Below are 22,453 nucleotides of genomic sequence, written 5' to 3' on the forward strand. Positions count from 1 at the left end.
GTTTTAGAAGCTTCCAGACGTTACCACATTTATAAAACCCAGCTCGGCAGTTAGAATTTGCACAGACATGCGGTAAGCTGTAATCGATACCATTGCCCCGCAATTTGAAAATACAGCATGAGCATTAAATTATATATTTTTGCAGTTTTAGAATGAAATGTGGGATCAATTTATCCTCTTTATAAATTTGAGCATTTGAGGATGAAAAATATTTGCCCGTTTTGAATTTAGAGGGACTAATTAATTTGCTACATTTAACTGCTTTCATATTTTCAATGTTTCTATAGCTGTAGCTTTAGACATCAATTCAAACTAAACTGTTTTTTTTCTAAGAAGTGTCCACATTTGCTGCATGTCATTTAACTATTTCTTTTTTCTACAATTCAGTTACAATTCTTTTTTAATGCATAATTTGCCACTGAGTCCCCAGTCTCAGTAGTGCTCCTTGATGTCATCGGTCCCCGGTGCGCCCATGTCTTGGGTGTCTCTGCTCCTGACTGCATGGTCCTCCAGGGCTCCCTCCCTGCTGATTGTTGTGATGGTGAGCAGGGATGTGGGGCTCAGGGTGGGTCTGGAGGGGGTGCAGACCTCCATGTGCTCTCGCTGGGGCTCCAGAGTGGAAGAGTTCAACCAGGGTCAGGATGGAGACGTCGTCATCGGTGGGCTCTTTAACCTTCATTACCGACCGCCGGTTATAGACCAGGAGTTCATTAAGCCTCCGTTCTACAATCCATGCACTGGGTAAAGGCACTCATCTCAAATGATTTCTTAATATGTATTAACATTCATCAATCTGATGCATTTGATGATCTCATTGTTTTTCTTTAAATACTGAATAATTAATGTATATACATATACATATACATTTGAACAGTGTGTGGTTGAGATAATTGCTGGTGTTGAGCCTCCTTCCTGTGGTATTAGGTTGCAAGTAGAGACACTGAAAGCTGCGTATGCCATGGAGTTTGCAGTGGAAGAAATCAACAGAAACCCCCTCATTCTTCCTGGTGTAAAGCTCAACCACCGAATCCTCGACGACTGTAGCCTATACCCCTGGGTGCTGCATGGAGCATTCTCGCTGGTTGGGGGAGAGACGGAGAGTTGTGACTCCACAGCCATCCTGCCACAATCACATGTATCTGGACCATCTTCAGCTATGAGAGGTAAACTGATTAGTATGATGAGGTCGCCTCCTCACGCATTGTTGAATGATTTTCTAATGTAATTCATGTGCGTTACTTTCATTAGGGGGCCGGTCTGTACCACTGATCATCGGTGGGGCTTCTTCTACCACAGCCATAATACTGTCTAGGACACTGGCGTCTCTCTCTGTTCCAGTAGTGAGTTTCACCAACAATGATATCGGAGGAACATTGAATTATATTTCCTAAGATTGAGTTTGATTATGACAATTTACTTCAACAATTGATTCAAGTCTATGCTATTTACATTTTATGTTTCACCCATTAAGATTAGCTACCTTGCTAGCTGTCCCTGTCTTAGCGACAGACATCGGTTTCCTAACTTCTTCAGGACCATTCCCAGTGACGTCTACCAGGCTAAGACCATGGCCCGACTTGCATTACTCTTCAACTGGACTTGGATTGGAGCAATCGTTGAAAACAATGACTATGGCCTTCTGGCAATTCAGGTTGTTACTTTTATCATTACTTTTTATAAAATGTTTTATTTGTAGCAATGTTAGAGAAATTTTGGAAAGAATCCTACATAATTTGATTAAATTTAGTTATTTTTCTATTTTCAGGCATTTCAGGAGGAGATTAAGGGATCAGGAGTGTGTTTGGAATTTGTAGAAGCAGTTATCACGGAGACTATTGAGGAAGATGCAAAACGTGCAGCTACAACTGTTCAGCATTCCACTGCAAGAGTGATACTGATCTTTTGCTGGTACACAGACGTGAGGGAGTTGTTTATTCAACTGGCCAAGAGAAATGTGAGAGGCTAGGAAATATCCAAATAAATTTCTTAATGTGAAAACCAATGCTTCATAATTCTCTGTTTGTTGAATGATGTTCTCTTCTCTCTTCGTAGGTGACAGATAGGCAGTTCCTAGCCAGTGAGGCTTGGAGTACTAGCAGCGATCTTTTACAAAATGTTGCCACTTTGGATGTGGCACGTGGTGTGTTAGGTGTTGCTATTCGAAGTGCAAAGATACCAGGATTTAAAAGTTTCCTCCAGGGCTTAAAACCTTCAAATCGCCCTGGCGATTTACATCTGCGGGAATTCTGGGAAAAGGAGTTTAAATGTAGCCTTTCAACGACACTGTTGAAGTTCATGTCTGATGGTTTAACTACAAATATCTCGACTGCTTCTTATGCCACCATGTCTCCACTGTCAGCTACTCTTTCACTGTGCAATGGGAGAGAGACACTTGAGGGCGTACAGAATATTTTTACTGACACTGCCCACTTAAGGGTCGCGTATAATACCTACCTGGCTGTGTACGCTGCAGGCCACGCTCTGCACAGCCTTCTCTCGTGCCCAGATAAAGACAGTTCCCCAAGAGACAACAGCTCCACCTGTAGCTCACCTTATAACATTACACATAAAGAGGTATAATATACTCCACACCAAGCATGATTTTCACAGGGTGGGGATTTATAATACCATGGTTTATGCTTTTAATGTCATACACATTGGTTTCACATAATATTTAAGGAAATCTCATCAAGGTTTATTAAACTAGTTCATCCTACTGATGACCATACGTTGTTCTCAGTTGTTAGAGCACCTGAACAAAGTGAACTTCACTACTCCAAACGGGGAGGAATTCTTCTTCCAAGGAGCCGACATCCCTGCTGCTTATGACCTGGTCAACTGGAAGACCTCCCCTGATGGGTCACTGAAACTAGTTCTGATTGGTCGAGTGGATGGCCTGGAATTACACTTGAACAAAACATCTATTCAGTGGACTACAGGCTCCAGCCAGGTAGTCAAAGTGACATCCACCTTAAACAGGTTTATAATACAATAACAATCAAATATTCATAACTTACTAATTGTGTTTGTTCAATTGTTTAGGTGCCTATTTCTGTATGCAGTGAGAGTTGCCCCCCAGGAACCCGAAGAGCCAATAGGAAAGGAGAGCCTGTCTGCTGCTTTGACTGTATTCCCTGTACTGAAGGAGAGGTCAGCAATGAGACTGGTAAGTGACAAAAACCCTTCAATCAGTGTGTTTCAGGAAACTAATTCTACTGTTATAGCACAATAGTGTTGGTTAATGTCTTTAGAAGCAGGTAGACTCTCTTCCCATTTCTTAGTTGCCTTTCCTGTATGATCCTCTCAGGTTCCTATCAGTGCAGGCGATGTCCTTTTGAGTTTTGGTCCAATCCTGCACACACAGCCTGTATTCCTCGCAAAGTTGACTTCCTGTCTTTTAATGAGACAATGGGAATCGTCCTGGCAACTGGAGCTGTGTCCGGGGTTGTTGTCACTACAGCTGTTTTTGTCATATTTTTGTGCTACCATAACACTCCAGTGGTGAGGGCTCAGTGCATAATTAATATTAAAGGTCCCATAGCATGAAAATTTCACTTCATGAGGTTAATAACATTAATATGAGTTCCCCTAGCCTGCCTATGGTCCCCCAGTAGCTAGAAATGTAAAACGAGCACTAGATATCCTGATCTGCCTTTCAAAAAACAAAGCTCAGACACACCGATTTGGAAATTTTCCCGTATCTCGACATGCGGGGACAAGTCACCTCCCCTTTCTCTGCTTTTCCCGCCCAGAGAATTTGTCCCGCCAATGAGACAATGAGCTTCAACCATGCGAGCGCCACATTTGTGTGAGTGTGAATACACACACTGTAACGCAAGTGTTGTACACTTCTTTGTTATTTGGAAAACCGTTCTGCTGTTGGTGTTATGGCGCATAACACGTCGGGTTCTCTGACGTTTCTCGTATTTCCACAATGAGACTCCTAGTGGAGGTTATCTCACCCATGGTTGAGAAGCAATTGGGGGAAAGGAACTTTGGCTTTGACTCCCTGAAGTACATGAACCGCGACATGGTGGAGAAAGTGATTGTTGCCCACGATTGTCTCCCTCCGGAGCCCCGCTGCCCACTGCCGAGTCACCACCGCCACGGGGCGGTGGTGGCTCCGGTGGACACATTCGCGGTCAACAATCGCAGGCAACAATCCCTTTCTCCTCCATGTCGCGTTTCAGTCTACTTCAGATTGATATGAAAGTGGAAGAACCAGAGACGTCAGAGTACCCGATGCAGTCGTTTGAGATTCATAATATCGTCTGGCAGCGCACACAGCTATTGGCCGTGATAATATATATTATATGATATAGATATCAATGTATAATATCATATATTAAGATACAGAGCTCCAGGACTCCCGCCAGAGCACTCAGAGTGTTCTAGAATATTTACAGAACACGGCCAAAAGTTGTGTGCGCCTCGCCATTGCGATACATCCACTGTAAACATGAGCGCATGGTACCGTGGCCGCAAGCTGCTCAGGGCCACACCCCCAGCCTCCACCTTGACCCGCCTCTAAAAAACGGCACGTTTGTGGAAAGCTCAATGTGGGACTGGCTCGTAGTTGCTGTAATTCTGCACCAAGGCTGAATTTCTTGAACTTCTTCAAGTACTGTATTAGGGGCCCACTAACCGCATTATAAAAACATTCATGAAGTAACATGCCATGGGACCTTTTTACCTTGAAACAATAAGTTGATCATGTTAACCGTGTTGTCTTTCATATTCCACCTCCATGTTTTACCTCGGATCAATCATTTAAATTCAGGTTAACCGTGTTGTTGCTCATATTCCACCTCCAGGTGCGTGCAAATAACTCAGAGCTGAGCTTCCTGCTCCTCCTGTCACTCAAGCTCTGCTTCCTGTGTGCGCTGGTGTTCATTGGTCGTCCCTCCGTGTGGTCCTGCCGCTTACAGCAGGCAGCTTTCGGGATCAGCTTTGTCCTCTGCGTCTCCTGCCTTCAGGTGAAGACCATAGTGGTCCTGGCCGCTTTCCGCTCAGCTCGACCAGGAGCTGGAGGCCTGATGAAGTGGTTTGGTCCGGGCCAGCAGAGAGGCAGTGTCTGTTTCTTCACCAGCATACAGGTGAGCATTATTTAAAAAAATTGCCATCATAATCATTTACAGTTTCTGAGATATAGTGAGGTTTAGGTGTCCTTTTATACTAGGTGATCATCTGTACCATATGGCTGTCCCTCAGCCCTCCAATCCCTCATCGTGACCTTGGTTTCCAGGGGTCAAAGGTTAACCTAGAGTGTGCCATGAGTTCAGTGCTGGGCTTTGCAGTTGTCTTAGGCTACATAGGCTTCCTAGCCTGCCTCTGTCTGCTACTTGCTTTCCTGGCTAGGAAACTACCTGATAACTTCAATGAGGCCAAGTTCATCACCTTCAGCATGCTGATCTTCTGTGCTGTCTGGGTGGCCTTTGTCCCAGCCTACATCAGCTCCCCAGGGAAGTACTCTGTGGCTGTGGAGATCTTTGCCATCCTGGCTTCTAGTTATGGCCTGCTGCTGTGCATCTTTGCTCCAAAGTGCTTCATCATCCTCCTGAGGCCTGAGAGGAACACCAAGAAACAGCTGATTGGAAGATAGGGAGATGTGCATATACATAACGATAGGCAGCAAAGTGATCCTAATGTCATGTTTCTCAAGAGACACCAAAAGAGAAGAAAGTAAAATAATTAGCAAATATCTATAAAATCTCTTGCGATGTAATATTTGCAGATTGCTGCATGCAGCCCTCAACTATGTTCCTCCTAGGCTTTCTTCTCTCTTTCTTTAAAAAAATCTGGGAGCCTACTCCTTCCACAATTTTTTCCTAGAGAATCCATTCCACTTTTAAAATGTTCATATCAGCTTGAAATCATATTAGCTTGTAATTGTGATAGCCACTCTTGTGGCTATCTCAAACGCTAACCATTTCTGATGTTGCTGAGCCTTACAATATAAACATTTAACCGAGAAACACAATGCTGAGATTCAACGCTCACGGTATTTCTTGTTTCACTGGTCGTTTCATTTTGTGAGCTTATCTCGATGAACTAGATGTGAAAGAATAATGTCAATAACACTTTTCCTGGTTACAACAAGTGATCACATACAGACACACACACAAACATTTGACTGTCAAACTGACTTTATTCAACCAAACTTTAACAGCTTTAACAGCTCAGCTATTCTATATTTTATCTCAAATGTATTCAAATTTTATCATTTAAGCTATTTGTTTAACTCTTCACTTCATTTGTTTTCAAACATTTTACATTTTTTAAATGGTATGCATGTTTACATTGTTCACTTCATTCAGACTTTTGAAACCTGTTCTAATATTTTTACTTAGTTTAAGCCATTAAACGTTTCTTTCAATTTTGAACTATGTGGCTGTATTAGAATATATTTTCAACCTCACTTTGCATTACAGCACACATCGCATTTTCTGCAGGAAATGTATTTACTAGTTTAATATGTTGTCAAATGTATTCCATCTTAATTCTTTGAAAACTAATGTATCACTTTCTTTAGTCTTATTATTGCTAGTATTAGTTTCTTAAGACATGGAAAGGTTTCTTACTGTTTCTTCAATTCTTATATTAAAGGATATTATTTTAAAACTGTTGTTGTTGTCTCAAGTTTTTCAGTGAATAATACTTTGCACTTTGCACAATAACCGCGGTACACATTTTTTTGAAGAGAGTTAATGATTTTCAAAACACAAGGATATTTTCACTATTGATTCCTTTTGTTACACACCAAGTTTGGCACCTGCTAATCAGTGACCTAATTGTTGTTTCTAAAGAGGAGTGGCTTTACGTGTATGTGAAGATGTCATCTTGTTTTAGAAGCTTCCAGATGCTACCACATTTATAAAACCCAGCTCGGCAGTTAGAATTTGCACAGACATGCGGTACTCTACAATCGATACCATTGCCCCGCAATTTGAAAATACAGCATGAGCATTAAATTATATATTTTTGCAGTTTTAGAATGAAATGTGGGATCAATTTATCCTCTTTTTAAATTTGAGCATTTGAGGATGAAAAATATTTGCCCGTTTTGAATTTAGAGGGACTAATTAATTTGCTACATTTAACTGCTTACATATTTTCAATGTTTCTATAGCTGTAGCTTTAGACATCAATTCAAACTAAACTGTTTTTTTTCTAAGAAGTGTCCACATTTGCTGCATGTCATTTAACTATTTTTTTTTCTACAATTCAGTTACAATTATTTTTTAATGCATACTTTGCCACTGAGTCCCCAGTCTCAGTAGTGCTCCTTGATGTCATCGGCCCCCGGTGCGCCCATGTCTTGGGTGTCTCTGCTCCTGACTGCGTGGTCCTCCAGGGCTCCCTCCCTGCTGATTGTTGTGATGGTGAGCAGGGATGTGGGGCTCAGGGTGGGTCTGGAGGGGGTGCAGACCTCCATGTGCTCTCGCTGGGGCTCCAGAGTGGAGGAGTTCAACCAGGGTCAGGATGGAGATGTCGTCATCGGTGGGCTCTTTAACCTTCATTACCGACCGCCGGTTATAGACCAGGAGTTCATTAAGCCTCCGTTCTACAATCCATGCACTGGGTAAAGGAACTCATCACAAATGATTTTTTAATATGTTTAAACATTCATCAATCTGATGCATTTGATGATCTGTCTGTTTTTCTTTAATACTGAGTAATTGGTGTATACACATATACATCTGAACAGTGCGTGGTTGAGATAATTGCTGGTGGTGAGCCTCCTTCCTGTGGTATTAGGTTGCAAGTGGAGCCACTGAAGTCTGTCTATGCCATGGAGTTTGCAGTGGAAGAAATAAACAGAAACCCCCTCATTCTTCCTGGGGTGAAGCTCAACTACCGAATCCTCGACGGCTGTGGCAGACACCCCTGGGTGCTGCATGGAGCATTCTCACTGGTTGGGGGAGAGACGGAGAGTTGTGACTCCACAGCCATCCTGCCACAATCACATGTATCTGGACCATCTTCAGCAATGAGAGGTAAACTGATTAGTATGATGAGGTCTCCTCCTCACGCATTGTTGAATGATTTTCTAATGTAAGTCATGTACGTTACTTTCATCAGGGGGCCCGTCTATACCGCTGATCATCGGTGGGGCTTCTTCCACCACAGCCATAATACTGTCTAGGACACTGGCCTCTCTCTCTGTTCCAGTAGTGAGTTTCACCATCAATGATATCGGAGGAACATTGAATTATATTTCCTAAGATTGAGTTTGATTATGACAATTTACTTCAACAATTGATTCAAGTCTATGCTATTTACATTTTATGTTTCACCCATTAAGATTAGCTACCTTGCTAGCTGTCCCTGTCTTAGCGACAGACATCGGTTTCCTAACTTCTTCAGGACCATTCCCAGTGACGTCTACCAGGCTAAGACCATGGCCCGACTTGCATTACTCTTCAACTGGACTTGGATTGGAGCAATCGTTGAAAACAATGACTATGGTCATCTGGCAATTCAGGTTGTTACTTTTATCATTACTTTTTATAAAATGTTTTATTCATAGCAATGTTAGAGAAAGCATTGGAAAGAATCCTTGATAATTTAATATATTTAGTTATTTTGCTATTTTCAGACATTTCAGGAGGAGATTAAGGGATCAGGAGTGTGTTTGGCATTTCTAGAAGCAGTTAGCAGGGAGACTATTGAGGAAGATGCAAAACGTGCAGCTACAACTGTTCAGCATTCCACTGCAAGAGTGATACTGATCTTTTGCTGGTACACAGACGTGAGGGAGTTGTTTCTACAACTGGCCAAGAGAAATGTTAGAGGCGATTATGAAATATCCAAATAAATTTGTTAATGTGAAAACCAATGCTTCATAATTCTCTGTTTGTTGAATGACGTTCTCTTCTCTCTTTGTAGGTGACTGATAGGCAGTTCCTAGCCAGTGAGGCTTGGAGTACTAGCAGCGATCTTTTACAAAATGTTGCCATTTTGAACGTGGCAAGTGGTGTGTTAGGTGTTGCTATTCGAAGTGCAAGGATACCAGGATTTAAAAGTTTCCTCCAGGGCTTAAAACCTTCAAATCGCCCTGGTGATTTACATCTACGTGAATTCTGGGAAAAGGAGTTTGAATGTAGCCTTTCAACGACACTGTTGAAGTTCATGTCTGATGGTTTAAATACAAATATCTCGACTGCTTCTCATGCCACCATGTCTCCACTGTCAGCCACTCTTTCACTGTGCACTGGGAGAGAGACACTTGAGGGCGCACAGAATATTTTTACTGACACTGCCCACTTAAGGGTCGCGTATAATACCTACCTGGCTGTGTATGCTGCAGCCCACGCTCTTCACAGCTTTCTCTCGTGCCCAGATAAAGACAGTTCCCCAAGAGACAACAGCTCCACCTGTAGCTCACCTTATAACATTACACATAAAGAGGTATAATATACTCCACACCAAGCATGATTTTCACAGGGTGGGGATTTATAATAGCATGGTTTATGCTTTGAATGTCAGACACATTGGATTCACATAATATTTAAAGAAATCTCATGAAGGTTTTATTTAACTATTTTATCCTACTGATGACCATACGCTGTTCTTAGTTGTTAGAGCACCTGAACAAAGTGAACTTCACTACTCCAAACGGGGAGGAATTCTTCTTCCAAGGAGCCGACATCCCAGCTGCTTATGACCTGGTCAACTGGAAGACCTCCTCTGATGGGTCACTGAAACTAGTTCTGATTGGTCGAGTGGATGGCCTGGAATTACACTTGAACAAAACATCTATTCAGTGGACTACAGGCTCCAGTCAGGTAGTCAAATTGACAGCCATCTTAAACAGCATAATAATACAATAAAAATACAATATCTATACTTGACTTATTGAGTTCGTTTAATTGTTTAGGTGCCAATTTCTGTATGCAGTGAGAGCTGCCCCCCAGGAACCCGAAGAGCCAATAGGAAAGGGGAGCCTGTCTGCTGCTTTGACTGTATCCCCTGTACTGATGGAGAGGTCAGCAATGAGACTGGTGAGGGATCAAAACTCTTAAACTGGTGTGTTTTCAGGAAAATCAGGAGGCTCTCTTCACATTTCTTAGTTGCCTTTCCTGTATGACCCTCTCAGGTTCCCATCAGTGCAGGAGATGTCCTGTTGAGTTCTGGTCCAACCCGGGGAACACGGCCTGTATTCCACGCAAAGTGGACTTCCTGTCTTTTGATGAGACGATGGGAATCATCCTGACAACTGGAGCTGTGTCTGGGGTTGTGGTCACTACAGCTGTTTTTGTCATCTTCTTGTGCTACTATAACACTCCTGTGGTGAGGGCTCAGTGCATGCATCAATGTTTTAGCTTCAAACAATAAGTTATTCATGCTAAACTTGTTGTCTCTCATATTTCACCTCTATGTTTTTCCTCGGATTAATCATTTTAATTCAGGTTAACCGTGTTGTCACTCATAATCCACCTCCAGGTACGTGCAAATAACTCAGAGCTGAGCTTCCTGCTCCTCCTGTCACTCAAGCTCTGCTTCCTGTGTGCGCTGGTGTTCATTGGTCGTCCCTCCATGTGGTCCTGCCACTTACAGCAGGCAGCTTTCGGGATCAGCTTTGTCCTCTGCGTCTCCTGCCTTCAGGTGAAGACCATAGTGGTCCTGGCCGCTTTCCGCTCAGCTCAGCCAGGAGCTGGAGGCCTGATGAAGTGGTTTGGTCCGGGCAAGCAGAGAGGCAGTGTCTTTTTCTTCACCAGCATACAGGTGGGCAATATGTACACCATTAATCATCACAATAGTTTACATCGTGTGAGATATATTGATGTGTATGTGTTTTTTTAACTAGGTGATCATCTGTACCATATGGTTGTCCCTCAGCCCTCCGATCCCTCATCGCGACCTTGGTTTCCAGGGGTCAAAGGTTAACCTAGAGTGTGCCATGAGTTCAGTGGTGGGCTTTGCAGTTGTCTTAGGCTACATAGGCTTCCTAGCCTGCCTTTGTCTCCTCCTTGCTTTCCTGGCTAGGAAACTACCTGACAACTTCAATGAGGCCAAGTTCATCACCTTCAGCATGCTGATCTTCTGTGCTGTCTGGGTGGCCTTCATTCCAGCCTACATCAGCTCTCCAGGGAAGTACTCTGTGGCTGTGGAGATCTTTGCCATCCTGGCTTCTAGTTATGGCCTGCTGCTGTGCATCTTTGCTCCAAAGTGCTTCATCATCCTCCTGAGGCCTGAGAGGAACACCAAGAAACAGCTGATGGGAAGATAGGACGATGTGCACATACACAAGGGTAGGCAGCAAATTATTCTTAATTTCATGAATTTCAAGGGAAACAAAAATTAGACTCCAAAGAGCAAAGTGTTGAATAATTAGCAAATATCTATATTCATTTTTGTGATGCATTATTTAATATGTTGTCAAATGTATTCCATCTTTATTGTTTTAATAATAATGTTTAGATTTCTTACGTCCTATTATCGCTATTATTAGTTTCTTAAGATGTATGACTGTTTCTGAAGAGGGTTCCTCCCAACCCAAGTGGCACAACTACATGTAACATTTATTAAGATATCTTTAGCTGTCAACAAAAATCTATATTTGTTCTTAAATGTAATTCATTAAAATGTCATGAGCTAACCAGGACATTTTCTATTGACATATCAAATGTAATGATAATAAAAGAAAAATGTCATCAAGAAAAGCAACTTTAAGCTTTATGTATCGACTTGGTTCAACCCAATAGTTGATGTTGCTGTGCTTTCAACTCTTCTATTAAAGGATATTATGTTTGAGAAGTTGTTCTCTCAAGTTATTGAGGGCCCAATATTTTGCACTTCTTACATAATTGATTAAAAGTTAGAGAATTCAAAACATTCATCCAACAGTGTTCTGTGCAATGTTATGATGTTTATAATGTTTTCCTTTTCTTACACACCAAGTTTGTCCCCTGCTAATGACTCGGTGACAGAATGTTTTTTCTAAAGAGGAGTGGCTTTACATGTATGTGAATATGTCATCTTGTTTACAAAGCTTCCAGGCGTTACCACATTTATAAAACCCAGCTCATCAGTTAGAATTTGCACAGACTTGCGGTATGTTACAATAGCTGCCATTGCCTTATTTTAATAATACAGAATTAGAATCACACTTAAATTGTAATTTTTTCACTTTTAGGTTTAAATGTGGGGTCTTTTTTTTTATCTCCTTTATAAAGTTTAGCATTTTTGGGTGAAAAGGTTCTGGGCACTTCTGAATTGAGAGGGATTAATTTATTTAGCATATTTACATACTTTCTCTAATTCTACAGCTGTAGATTTGGACATCAATTAAAACTTAATCTGCTTTTATTTTTTCAGCAAGATATACTTCTGCCGCATGTTATTTGTTATTCTTTAAATTCTACAATTCAGTTACAATTATTTTTTAATGCATAATTTGCCACTGAGTCCCCAGTCTCAGTAGTGCTCCTTGATGTCATCGGCCCCCGGTGCGCCCATGTCTTGGGTGTCTCTGCTCCTGACTGCGTGGTCCTCCAGGGCTCCCTCCCTGCTGATTGTTGTGATGGTGAGCAGGGATGTGGGGCTCAGGGTGGGTCTGGAGGGGGTGCAGACCTCCATGTGCTCTCGCTGGGGCTCCAGAGTGGAGGAGTTCAACCAGGGTCAGGATGGAGATGTTGTCATTGGTGGGCTCTTTAACTTCCATTCCCAACCGCAAGTCATCAACCAGGCTTTCATTAAGCCTCCGTTCTACAATCCTTGCACTGGGTAAAGACACTCGTCACAAATGATTTGTTAATCTGTTTAAACAATCATCAATCTGATGCAATTGATGATCTGTATGTTCTTCTTTAAATACTGAAAGATTAATGTATATACATCTGAATAATGCATGGTTGAGATTATTGCTGGTGGTGAGCCTCCTCCCTGTCATATTAGGTTGGAAGCAGAGATCTTGAAGGCTGCCTATGCCATGGAGTTTGCAGTGGAAGAAATCAACAGAAACCCCCTCATTCTTCCTGGTGTGAAGCTGAACTACCGAATCCTCGACGACTGTAGCCTACACCCCTGGGTGCTGCATGGAGCATTCTCACTGGTTGGGGGAGAGACGGAGAGTTGTGACTCCACAGCCATCCTGCCACAATCACATGTATCCGGACCATCTTCAGCTATGAGAGGTACAATAACAGATTGATATGATGAGGTCCCCTCCTCATGTATTGTTGATGGATATTCTGCCGGTACTTTATATGCACTACTTTCATCAGGGGGCCAGTCTGTACCGCTGATCATCGGTGGGGCTTCTTCTACCACAGCCATAATACTGTCTAGGACACTGGCCTCTCTCTCTGTTCCAGTAGTGAGTTTCACCATGAATAATATCGGAGGAACATTCAATTTTCTGTTTCGTAATCTTTAGTTTGAATTTGACACATTTTACTTTAACAGTTGATTAATATATAAAGTCTTTGCTATTTACATTTCATCTTTCCCCTTTTAGATTAGCCCCCTTGCTAGCTGTCCCTGTCTTAGCGACAGACATCGGTTTCCAAACTTCTTCAGGACCATTCCCAGTGACGTCTACCAGGCTAAGACAATGGCCCGACTTGCAATACTTTTCCACTGGACTTGGATTGGAGCAGTCATTGCAAACAATGATTATGGTCGTCTGGCAATTCAGGTTATTACAATCAGATAACATGTCTTGTTTGTAGTGATAAAAGAGAAAGCTTTGATAAGAATCCTCATTCATTTGGTGAGACCTCTTGAAATATTTACTCCTCTTGCTATTTCCAGGCATTTCAGGAGGAGATTGAGGGATCAGGAGTGTGTTTGGCTTTTTCTGAATATCTTAACAGGGAAACTTTTGAAGAAGATGCAAGACGTGCAGCCACGACTATCCAGCATTCCACTGTTAGAGTAATATTGATCTTTACCTGGTATACAAATGTGAGGGAGTTGTTTCTACAACTGGCCAAGAGAAACGTGAGAGGCTGTTATGAAATATCCAAATAAATGTGCTGGACTGATGAGAACATAAATGCTTCATAATTTTCTGTTTGTTGAATGACGTTCTCTTCTCTCTTCGTAGGTGACAGATAGGCAGTTCCTAGCCAGTGAGGCTTGGAGTACTAGCAGCGATCTTTTACAAGATGTTGCCATTTTGAACGTGGCATCTGGTGTGTTTGGTGTTGCTATTCGAAGTGCAAGAATACCTGGATTTAAAAGTTTTCTCCAGGGCCTAAAACCCTCAAATCGTCCTGGCGATTTATTTCTACGTGAATTCTGGGAAAAGGAGTTTAGATGTAGCCTTCCAACAACACCGTCAAAACCTCAGTCCATGTCTGACAGATCAACTAAAAATATCTCAACTTCTTCTCATGGCACCATGTCTCCACTGTCAGCTACTCTTTCACTGTGCACTGGGAGAGAGACACTTGAGGGCGCACAGAATATTTTTACTGACACTGCCCACTTAAGGGCCGCGTATAATACCTACCTGGCTGTGTATGCTGCAGCCCACGCTCTCCACAGCCTTCTCTCGTGCCCAGATGAAGACAGTTCCCCAAGAGACAACAGCTCTTCCTGTAGCTCACCTTATAACATTACACAGAAAGAGGTATAATTAACTTCACACCAAGCATGAATTTCATAGTGTGGGGCCTTAAAATCAAATGGATGAGACACATTTGTCTCACATACTATTTGAAGAAATAGGTCTCATTAAGGCTTTATTAAACTAGTTTATTCTACTAATGACCATTCATTGTTCTTAGTTGTTAGAGCACCTGAACAAAGTGAACTTCACTACTCCAAACGGGGAGGAGTTCTTCTTCCAAGGAGCCGACATCCCAGCTGCTTATGACCTGGTCAACTGGAAGACCTCCCCTGATGGGTCACTAAAACTAGTCCTGATTGGTCGAGTGGATGGCCTGGAATTACACTTGAACAAAACATCTATTCAGTGGACTACAGGCTCCAGTCAGGTAGTCAAAGTGACAGCCATCCTAAATAGGATAATTAAACAATAACAATACAATTCTTAAATCTTACTAATTTAGTTATTTAATTGTTTAGGTGCCTAATTCCGTATGCAGTGAGAGCTGCCCCGCAGGAACCCGAAGAGCCAATAGGAAAGGAGAGCCTGTCTGCTGCTTTGACTGTATCCCCTGTACTGATGGAGAGGTCAGCAATGAAACTGGTAAGGGACAAAAACACTTCAATCTGTGTGTTTCAGGAAACTAATTATACTGTTACTGCACAATACTGTAGGTTAATGTCTTTGGACACAGTTAAACTCTCTTCCCATTTCTTAGTTGCCTTTCCTGTATGACCCTCTCAGGTTCCCATCAGTGCAGGCGATGTCCTGTTGAGTTCTGGTCCAACCCGGGGAACACGGCCTGTATTCCTTGCAAAGTGGACTTCCTGTCTTTTAATGAGACAATTGGAATCGTCCTGACAACTGGAGCTGTGTCTGGGGTTTTGGTCACTACAGCTGTTTTTGTCATATTTTTGTGCTACCATAACACTCCTGTGGTGAGGGCTCAGTGCATAATCAATGTTTAACCTTGAAACAATAAGTTAGTCATGCTAACCATGTTGTCTATCATAATCCACCTCCATGTTTTATCTTGGAACAATCAGTTTAATATACGTTAAACGTGTTGTCGCTCATATTCCACCTCCAGGTGCGTGCAAATAACTCAGAGCTGAGCTTCCTGCTCCTCCTGTCACTCAAGCTCTGCTTCCTGTGTGCACTGGTGTTCATTGGTCGTCCCTCCGTGTGGTCCTGCCGCTTACAGCAGGCAGCTTTCGGGATCAGCTTTGTCCTCTGCGTCTCCTGCCTTCAGGTGAAGACCATAGTGGTACTGGCCGCTTTCCGCTCAGCTCGGCCAGGAGCTGGAGGCCTGATGAAGTGGTTTGGTCTTGGCCAGCAGAGAGGCAGTGTCTGTTTCTTCACCAGCATACAGGTGGGCAATATGTACACCATTAATCATCACAATAGTTTACATTTTGTGAGATATATTGAGGTGTATGTGTTTTTTTTAACTAGGTGATCATCTGTACCATATGGCTGTCCCTTAGCCCTCCGATCCCTCATCGTGACCTTGGCTTCCAGGGGTCAAAGGTTAACCTAGAGTGTGCCATGAGTTCAGTGGTGGGCTTTGCAGTTGTTTTAGGCTACATATGTTTCCTAGCCTGCCTCTGTCTCCTACTTGCTTTCCTGGCTAGGAAACTACCTGATAACTTCAATGAGGCCAAGTTCATCACCTTCAGCATGCTGATCTTCTGTGCTGTCTGGGTGGCCTTTGTCCCAGCCTACATCAGCTCTCCAGGGAAGTACTCAGTGGCTGTGGAGATCTTTGCCATCCTGGCGTCTAGTTATGGCCTGCTGCTGTGCATCTTTGCTCCAAAGTGCTTCATCATCCTCCTGAGGCCTGAGAGGAACACCAAGAAACAGCTAATGGGCAGATAGGAAAAGGTGCATATTTCACATATGCATATACACAAGGGAAGGCAGCAAATTAATCCTCCTTTCATGGATCTCAAGGGACACAAAATGTAGACTCCATAGATAAGTATAATTAGCAAACATCTATATTCATTTTTGAGACATTATTTATTATGTAGTCAAATGTATTTCATCTTAATTGTTTCAATAATAGTTGATAATTCATATTAACGCTTGTATTAGTTTCTTAAAGGAGACATATTATACCACCAGGTGTGAGTGTGATTAGATCTGTGCATCTATCCAGCACAAATCTAGGTGGACACGCCCACTAGTGATGTCATATGGGGCAGATTTTCGAAACGGCTTGTAAGGCTAATCACACTGACACCTGGTGGTATAATATGTCTCCTTTAAGATGTAACACTGTTTCTTAAGATGGATGCTCCCGACCAAAATTGTGCAACCACATGTAACATTTATTAAGATATCGTTAGCTGTCAACAAAAACCTAAATTTGTTTGTGTATTTAATGTCATTCAAATATATATCGACCTATCAATTGTAATTGATGACATGATACAAAATGATGACTTATAAAAGTTTCTTACCTAGAAATTTTAGTTTTATGTATTGACATGGTTCAACACAATAGTTAATGCTGCCTTTCTTTCAACTCTCATATTAAAGGATATTACGTTTTAAACTTCTTAAAAAATGGCTTTAAAAAATGTATTGATTTTCAAAACATTGTTCCACAAGCGTTCTGTGCATTGTTATGATGTTTATAATGGATTCCTTTTTCATACACATAACGTTTGTCACCTGCTAATCACTCGGTGACATAATTGTTTTTTCTAAAGAGGAGTGGGAGTGGCTTTACATGTATGTGAATATATCGTCTTGTTTACAAAGCTTCCAGGCGTTTACACATTTATAAAACCCAGTTTGGCGGTTCGAATTTGCACAGACTTGCTGTATGTTACAATAGATGCCATTGCCTTATTTTTAAAATACAGCATGAGGATAACGCTTAAATTGTCATTTTTTCACTTTTAGGTTTAAATGTAGTGTCATTTTATCTCCTTTTGTTATTACTGCATTTTATGGTGAAAGGTATTTGCCACTTCTGAATTGAGAAGACACATTTATTTAGCATATTTAAATACTTTCTTATTTTCATTGTTTCTACAGCTGCAGCTTTATACCTCAATACAAAGTAATATATTTTTTATTCTCAGAAGGTGAAACATCTGCTGCATGTTTTTTATTCTACAATTCAGTTACGATTATGTTTGATGCATAATCTGAAATTGAGTCTCCAGTCTCAGTAGTGCTCCTTGATGTCATCGGCCCCCGGTGCGCCCATGTCTTGGGTGTCTCTGCTCCTGACTGCGTGGTCCTCCAGGGCTCCCTCCCTGCTGATTGTTGTGATGGTGAGCAGGGATGTGGGGCTCAGGGTGGGTCTGGAGGGGGTGCAGACCTCCATGTGCTCTCGCTGGGGCTCCAGAGTGGAGGAGTTCAACCAGGGTCAGGATGGAGATGTCGTCATCGGTGGGCTCTTTAACCTTCATTACCAACCGCCGGTTATAGACCAGGAGTTCATTAAGCCTCCGTTCTACAATCCATGCACTGGGTAAAGGCACTCATCACAAATGATTTTTTAATATGTTTAAACATTCATCAATCTGATGCATTTGATGATCTGTCTGTTTTTCTTTAAATACTGAATAATTGATGTATATACATATACATCTGAACAGTGCGTGGTTGAGATAATTGCTGGTGGTGAGCCTCCTTCCTGTGGTATTAGGTTGCAAGTAGAGACACTGAAAGCTGCCTATGCCATGGAGTTTGCAGTGGAAGAAATCAACAGAAACCCCCTCATTCTGCCTGGTGTGAAGCTGAATTACCGAATCCTCGACTGCTGTGCAAGACACCCCTGGGTGCTGCATGGAGCATTCTCACTGGTTGGGGGAGAGACGGAGAGTTGTGACTCCACAGCCATCCTGCCTCAATCACATGTATCTGGACCATCTTCAGCAATGAGAGGTAAACTGATTGTTGCAATGAGGTCCCCTCCTCATGTATTGTTAAATGATTTTCTGTCTGTACTTTATATGCATTACTTTCATTAGGGGGCCCGTCTGTACCGCTGATCATCGGTGGGGCTTCTTCTACCACAGCCATAATACTGTCTAGGACACTGGCCTCTCTCTCTGTTCCAGTAGTAAGTTTCATCATCAGTAATATGGAAAGAGTCCCATTCCTTGTCTATTTCGTAATGTTGCTTGAAAGTTGATATTGAAGAACTGTGATATTTTTTTTTCTCTTAGATTAGCTACCTTGCTAGCTGTCCCTGTCTTAGCGACAGACATCGGTTTCCTAACTTCTTCAGGACCATTCCCAGTGACGTCTACCAGGCTAAGACCATGGCCCGACTTGCAATACTCTTCAACTGGACTTGGATTGGAGCTGTCTTTGCAGACAATGATTATGGCCGACTGGCAATTCAGGTCAATATAATGGATGCATTATTTGTATTTAAGATATAATCTGAGGTGCGCCTTTTTCCATTCGTTCTTTTTTTTGTTATATTTTAAGGTATTTTTAAAATTTTCTTTGCTATTTTCAGACATTTCAGGAGGAGATTAAGGGATCAGGAGTGTGTTTGGCTTTTTCAGAAGCTATTAGCAGGGAGACTATTGAGGAAGATGCAAAACGTGCAGCTACCACTGTTCAGCATTCCACTGCAAGAGTGATACTGATCTTTTGCTGGTTTACAGACGTGGGGGAGTTGTTTCTTGAACTGGCCAAGAGAAATGTGAGAGACTTTTATGAAATACCCACAAACATATGCGTTGGACTAATATTTGAGGATATTAAATTCTTTCAGTTTTCTGTTTAGTTGATTTTTCATCTTCTCTACTCATAGGTGACTGATAGACAGTTCCTAGCCAGTGAGGCTTGGAGTACTAGCAGCGATCTTTTGCAAGATGTTGCCATTTTGAACGTGGCAAGTGGTGTGTTAGGTGTTGCTATTCGAAGTGCAAGGATAGCAGGATTTAAAAGTTTTCTCCAGCACTTAAAACCCTCTGATCGTCCTGGTGACCTGCTTTTGAGAGAATTCTGGGAAAAGGAGTTTGGATGTAGACTTTCAACGACACCATTTCATCCTCAGTCAATGTCCGAGAGTTCAACTACAGCAAGAATCTCTGGGCCATCTTCTGACAACAGGTCTCCACTGACAGCTCCCCTACCGCTGTGCAGTGGGAACGAGACTCTCGAAGGGGTAGAGAATGTTTTTACTGACACTACCCATTTAAGGGCCACGTATAACGCTTACCTGGCTGTGTATGCTGCAGCCCACGCTCTCCATAAACACCTCACGTGCCCGGATGAGGACAGTTCTCCAAGAGACAACAGCTCCACCTGTAGCTCACCTTATAACATTAAGCGAAAAGAGGTGCAATTATGAATGAGCTTTATAGGTTATAGTTCTTATGATAACTCAGAATAGATTGGTGTCATGGACTTTTAAGGATAAAAGGTATTTTTGACAAAACAACCTTTTTGACTAATATCCATTTGTTGTTCTTAGTTGTTAGAGCACCTGAACAGGGTGAACTTCACTACTCCAAACGGGGAGGAGTTCTTCTTCCAAGGAGCCGACATCCCAGCTGCTTATGACCTGGTCAACTGGAAGACCTCACCTGATGGGTCACTGAAACTAGTTCTGATTGGTCGAGTGGATGGCCTGGAATTACATTTGAACAAAACATCTATTCAGTGGACTACAGGCTCCAGTCAGGTAGTCAAAGTGACAGCCATCCTATATAGGATAATAATAAATTAACAATCCAATATTTACACCTGACTCATTGAGTTTATTGAATTGTTTAGGTGCCTATTTCTGTATGCAGTGAGAGCTGCCCCCCAGGAACCCGAAGAGCCAATAGGAAAGGGGAGCCTGTCTGCTGCTTTGACTGTATCCCCTGTACTGATGGAGAGGTCAGCAATGAGACTGGTGAGGGGAGTAAAAACTGATTTAATTGTTTCAGATAACCCAAAAAATGCGATGTTATTGAAGAGTTCTTACTGTCCACATAATAAATGTATCTGTATGTGTTTCATCCTATTTCTATTGTCTTTCCTGTATGATCTTCTCAGGTTCCCATCAGTGCAGGCGATGTCCTGTTGAGTTCTGGTCCAACCCGGGGAACACGGCCTGTATTCCACGCAAAGTGGACTTCCTGTCTTTTAATGAGACGATGGGAATCATCCTGACAGCTGCAGCTGTGTCCGGGGCTGCAGTAACGACAGCTGTGTTTGCGGTTTTCCTGCGCTTTCGAAACACTCCGATGGTGAGAGCCTTGTGTAAGATCTAAACAAAAATCAAACAAACATCCTATAATACCTCTGTTTTATATCGTTCATCTATGTCCCATAATTAATCTCCAGGTGCGTGCAAATAACTCGGAGCTGAGCTTCCTGCTCCTCCTGTCACTCAAGCTCTGCTTCCTGTGTGCGCTGGTGTTCATTGGTCGTCCCTCCGTGTGGTCCTGCCACTTACAGCAGGCAGCTTTCGGGATCAGCTTTGTCCTCTGCGTCTCCTGCCTTCAGGTGAAGACCATAGTGGTCCTGGCCGCTTTCCGCTCTGCTCGGCCAGGAGCTGGAGGCCTGATGAAGTGGTTTGGTCCGGGCCAGCAGAGAGGCAGCGTCTGTTTCTTCACCAGCATACAGGTGGGCAATATGTACATCATTAATCATCATAATAGTTTACATTGTGTGAGATATATTGAGGTGTATGTGTTTTTTTAAACTAGGTGATCATCTGTACCATATGGCTGTCCCTCAGCCCTCCGACCCCTCATCGTGACCTTGGTTTCCAGGGGTCAAAGGTAAACCTAGAGTGTGCCATGAGTTCAGTGGTGGGCTTTGCAGTTGTTTTAGGCTACATAGGCTTCCTAGCCTGCCTCTGTCTCCTCCTTGCTTTCCTGGCTAGGAAACTACCTGATAACTTCAATGAGGCCAAGTTCATCACCTTCAGCATGCTGATATTCTGTGCTGTCTGGGTGGCCTTTGTCCCAGCCTACATCAGCTCTCCAGGGAAGTACTCAGTGGCTGTGGAGATCTTTGCCATCCTGGCTTCTAGTTATGGCCTGCTGCTGTGCATCTTTGCTCCAAAGTGCTTCATCATCCTCCTGAGGCCTGAGAGGAACACCAAGAAACAGCTGATTGGCAGATAGGAAAATATAGATTAGACTCTCCAAAAGAAATGACTAAAATATTTTAAAAATATCATCTTTAATTCATGTGCTGTTTATCGATTTGTCTCATTTTGCCATGAACTCAACTGTAAAAAAAATCCATCTTTACTACTTAAATACAAAAAATATACAAATTCTTAGGTCACGTCCATAACACTTTTGAATTGTTGAACCCCTCTTTGAACTGTATCCTCTCGTTTTAATACCTGCAATCTTTTTTAACTGTATCCTCTCGTTTTAATGCCTGGAATCTTCTTAAATTATTTATTTATTTCTCTTCCACTATGGAGGTAATACTATTTATTCATTAGGCTTAGGGAAGGATTTTCTTTTTCTTTGCGGGGCTGATGGTGTGTGTGTGTGTGTTTTTGTTTGTTGTAATTACTGTTGGGTATGGACACACCCTGCTGCTCCTCCACATCTGAAGTTACTATTTGAAAAATAAGTTATTTGAATTGAATTGAATTAGTTCAGTTAACTAAATTATTGAAAATGCTTGTCACCAAAATGATGTGCTCACATGTAACATTGCTTGCTTGATAATTTCTGAGAAAAGTACCCTATTTCTGTTAGATCTCTATTAAATAATATAATGTACATAGTGCATAGTGAACAGTATAAAATAAAGATTTTTAAGAATGATGCATTCCGTTATCGAATAAATTCAAATAATAACGAGTATGTGTGTGAGTGGTTGGTTCAACTGGCTGAGTCAGACTGATTTGACTCTCTATATTATCTTGAGTTTTTCCTTTACCTATGATGTGAT

At 42.2% G+C, this 22,453-nt stretch overlaps 4 protein-coding genes across 4 annotated transcripts; all 4 read left to right on the forward strand.

The window, feature by feature from the left end:
- Nucleotides 1-472: 472 nt before the first annotated feature.
- On the forward strand, nucleotides 473-5,602 carry LOC307073159 (extracellular calcium-sensing receptor-like; the record flags this gene model as incomplete). The annotated part of the gene is made up of 11 exons (XM_079732861.1): nucleotides 473-741; nucleotides 925-1,057; nucleotides 1,472-1,651; nucleotides 1,766-1,954; nucleotides 2,053-2,188; nucleotides 2,360-2,574; nucleotides 2,741-2,950; nucleotides 3,043-3,166; nucleotides 3,308-3,501; nucleotides 4,815-5,096; nucleotides 5,180-5,602. 11 exons carry the CDS (start codon nucleotides 473-475, stop codon nucleotides 5,600-5,602), a joined length of 2,355 nt encoding a protein of 784 aa, XP_079588987.1.
- Nucleotides 5,603-7,289: 1,687 nt separating this feature from the next.
- LOC307073160 (extracellular calcium-sensing receptor-like) lies at nucleotides 7,290-11,233 on the forward strand (the record flags this gene model as incomplete). The annotated part of the gene is made up of 11 exons (XM_079732862.1): nucleotides 7,290-7,582; nucleotides 7,759-7,891; nucleotides 8,306-8,485; nucleotides 8,600-8,788; nucleotides 8,890-9,061; nucleotides 9,197-9,411; nucleotides 9,579-9,788; nucleotides 9,881-10,004; nucleotides 10,100-10,293; nucleotides 10,447-10,728; nucleotides 10,811-11,233. The coding sequence occupies 11 exons, from the start codon at nucleotides 7,290-7,292 to the stop codon at nucleotides 11,231-11,233; spliced, it is 2,415 nt and encodes an 804-aa protein (XP_079588988.1).
- A 1,203-nt stretch (nucleotides 11,234-12,436) lies between these two features.
- LOC307073161 (extracellular calcium-sensing receptor-like) lies at nucleotides 12,437-16,438 on the forward strand (the record flags this gene model as incomplete). Its single annotated transcript, XM_079732863.1, has 8 exons — nucleotides 12,437-12,729; nucleotides 12,901-13,139; nucleotides 14,367-14,581; nucleotides 14,739-14,948; nucleotides 15,040-15,163; nucleotides 15,305-15,498; nucleotides 15,651-15,932; nucleotides 16,016-16,438. The coding sequence occupies 8 exons, from the start codon at nucleotides 12,437-12,439 to the stop codon at nucleotides 16,436-16,438; spliced, it is 1,980 nt and encodes a 659-aa protein (XP_079588989.1).
- Nucleotides 16,439-17,757: 1,319 nt separating this feature from the next.
- On the forward strand, nucleotides 17,758-21,663 carry LOC307073162 (extracellular calcium-sensing receptor-like; the record flags this gene model as incomplete). The annotated part of the gene is made up of 11 exons (XM_079732864.1): nucleotides 17,758-18,050; nucleotides 18,228-18,466; nucleotides 18,553-18,644; nucleotides 18,751-18,930; nucleotides 19,050-19,238; nucleotides 19,350-19,880; nucleotides 20,016-20,225; nucleotides 20,318-20,441; nucleotides 20,585-20,778; nucleotides 20,876-21,157; nucleotides 21,241-21,663. The coding sequence occupies 11 exons, from the start codon at nucleotides 17,758-17,760 to the stop codon at nucleotides 21,661-21,663; spliced, it is 2,757 nt and encodes a 918-aa protein (XP_079588990.1).
- Nucleotides 21,664-22,453: the final 790 nt, after the last annotated feature.

The sequence above is a fragment of the Pollachius pollachius genome (genome assembly GCF_949987615.1).
Source record: "Pollachius pollachius genome assembly, chromosome: 3".
NCBI lineage: Eukaryota > Metazoa > Chordata > Actinopteri > Gadiformes > Gadidae > Pollachius > Pollachius pollachius.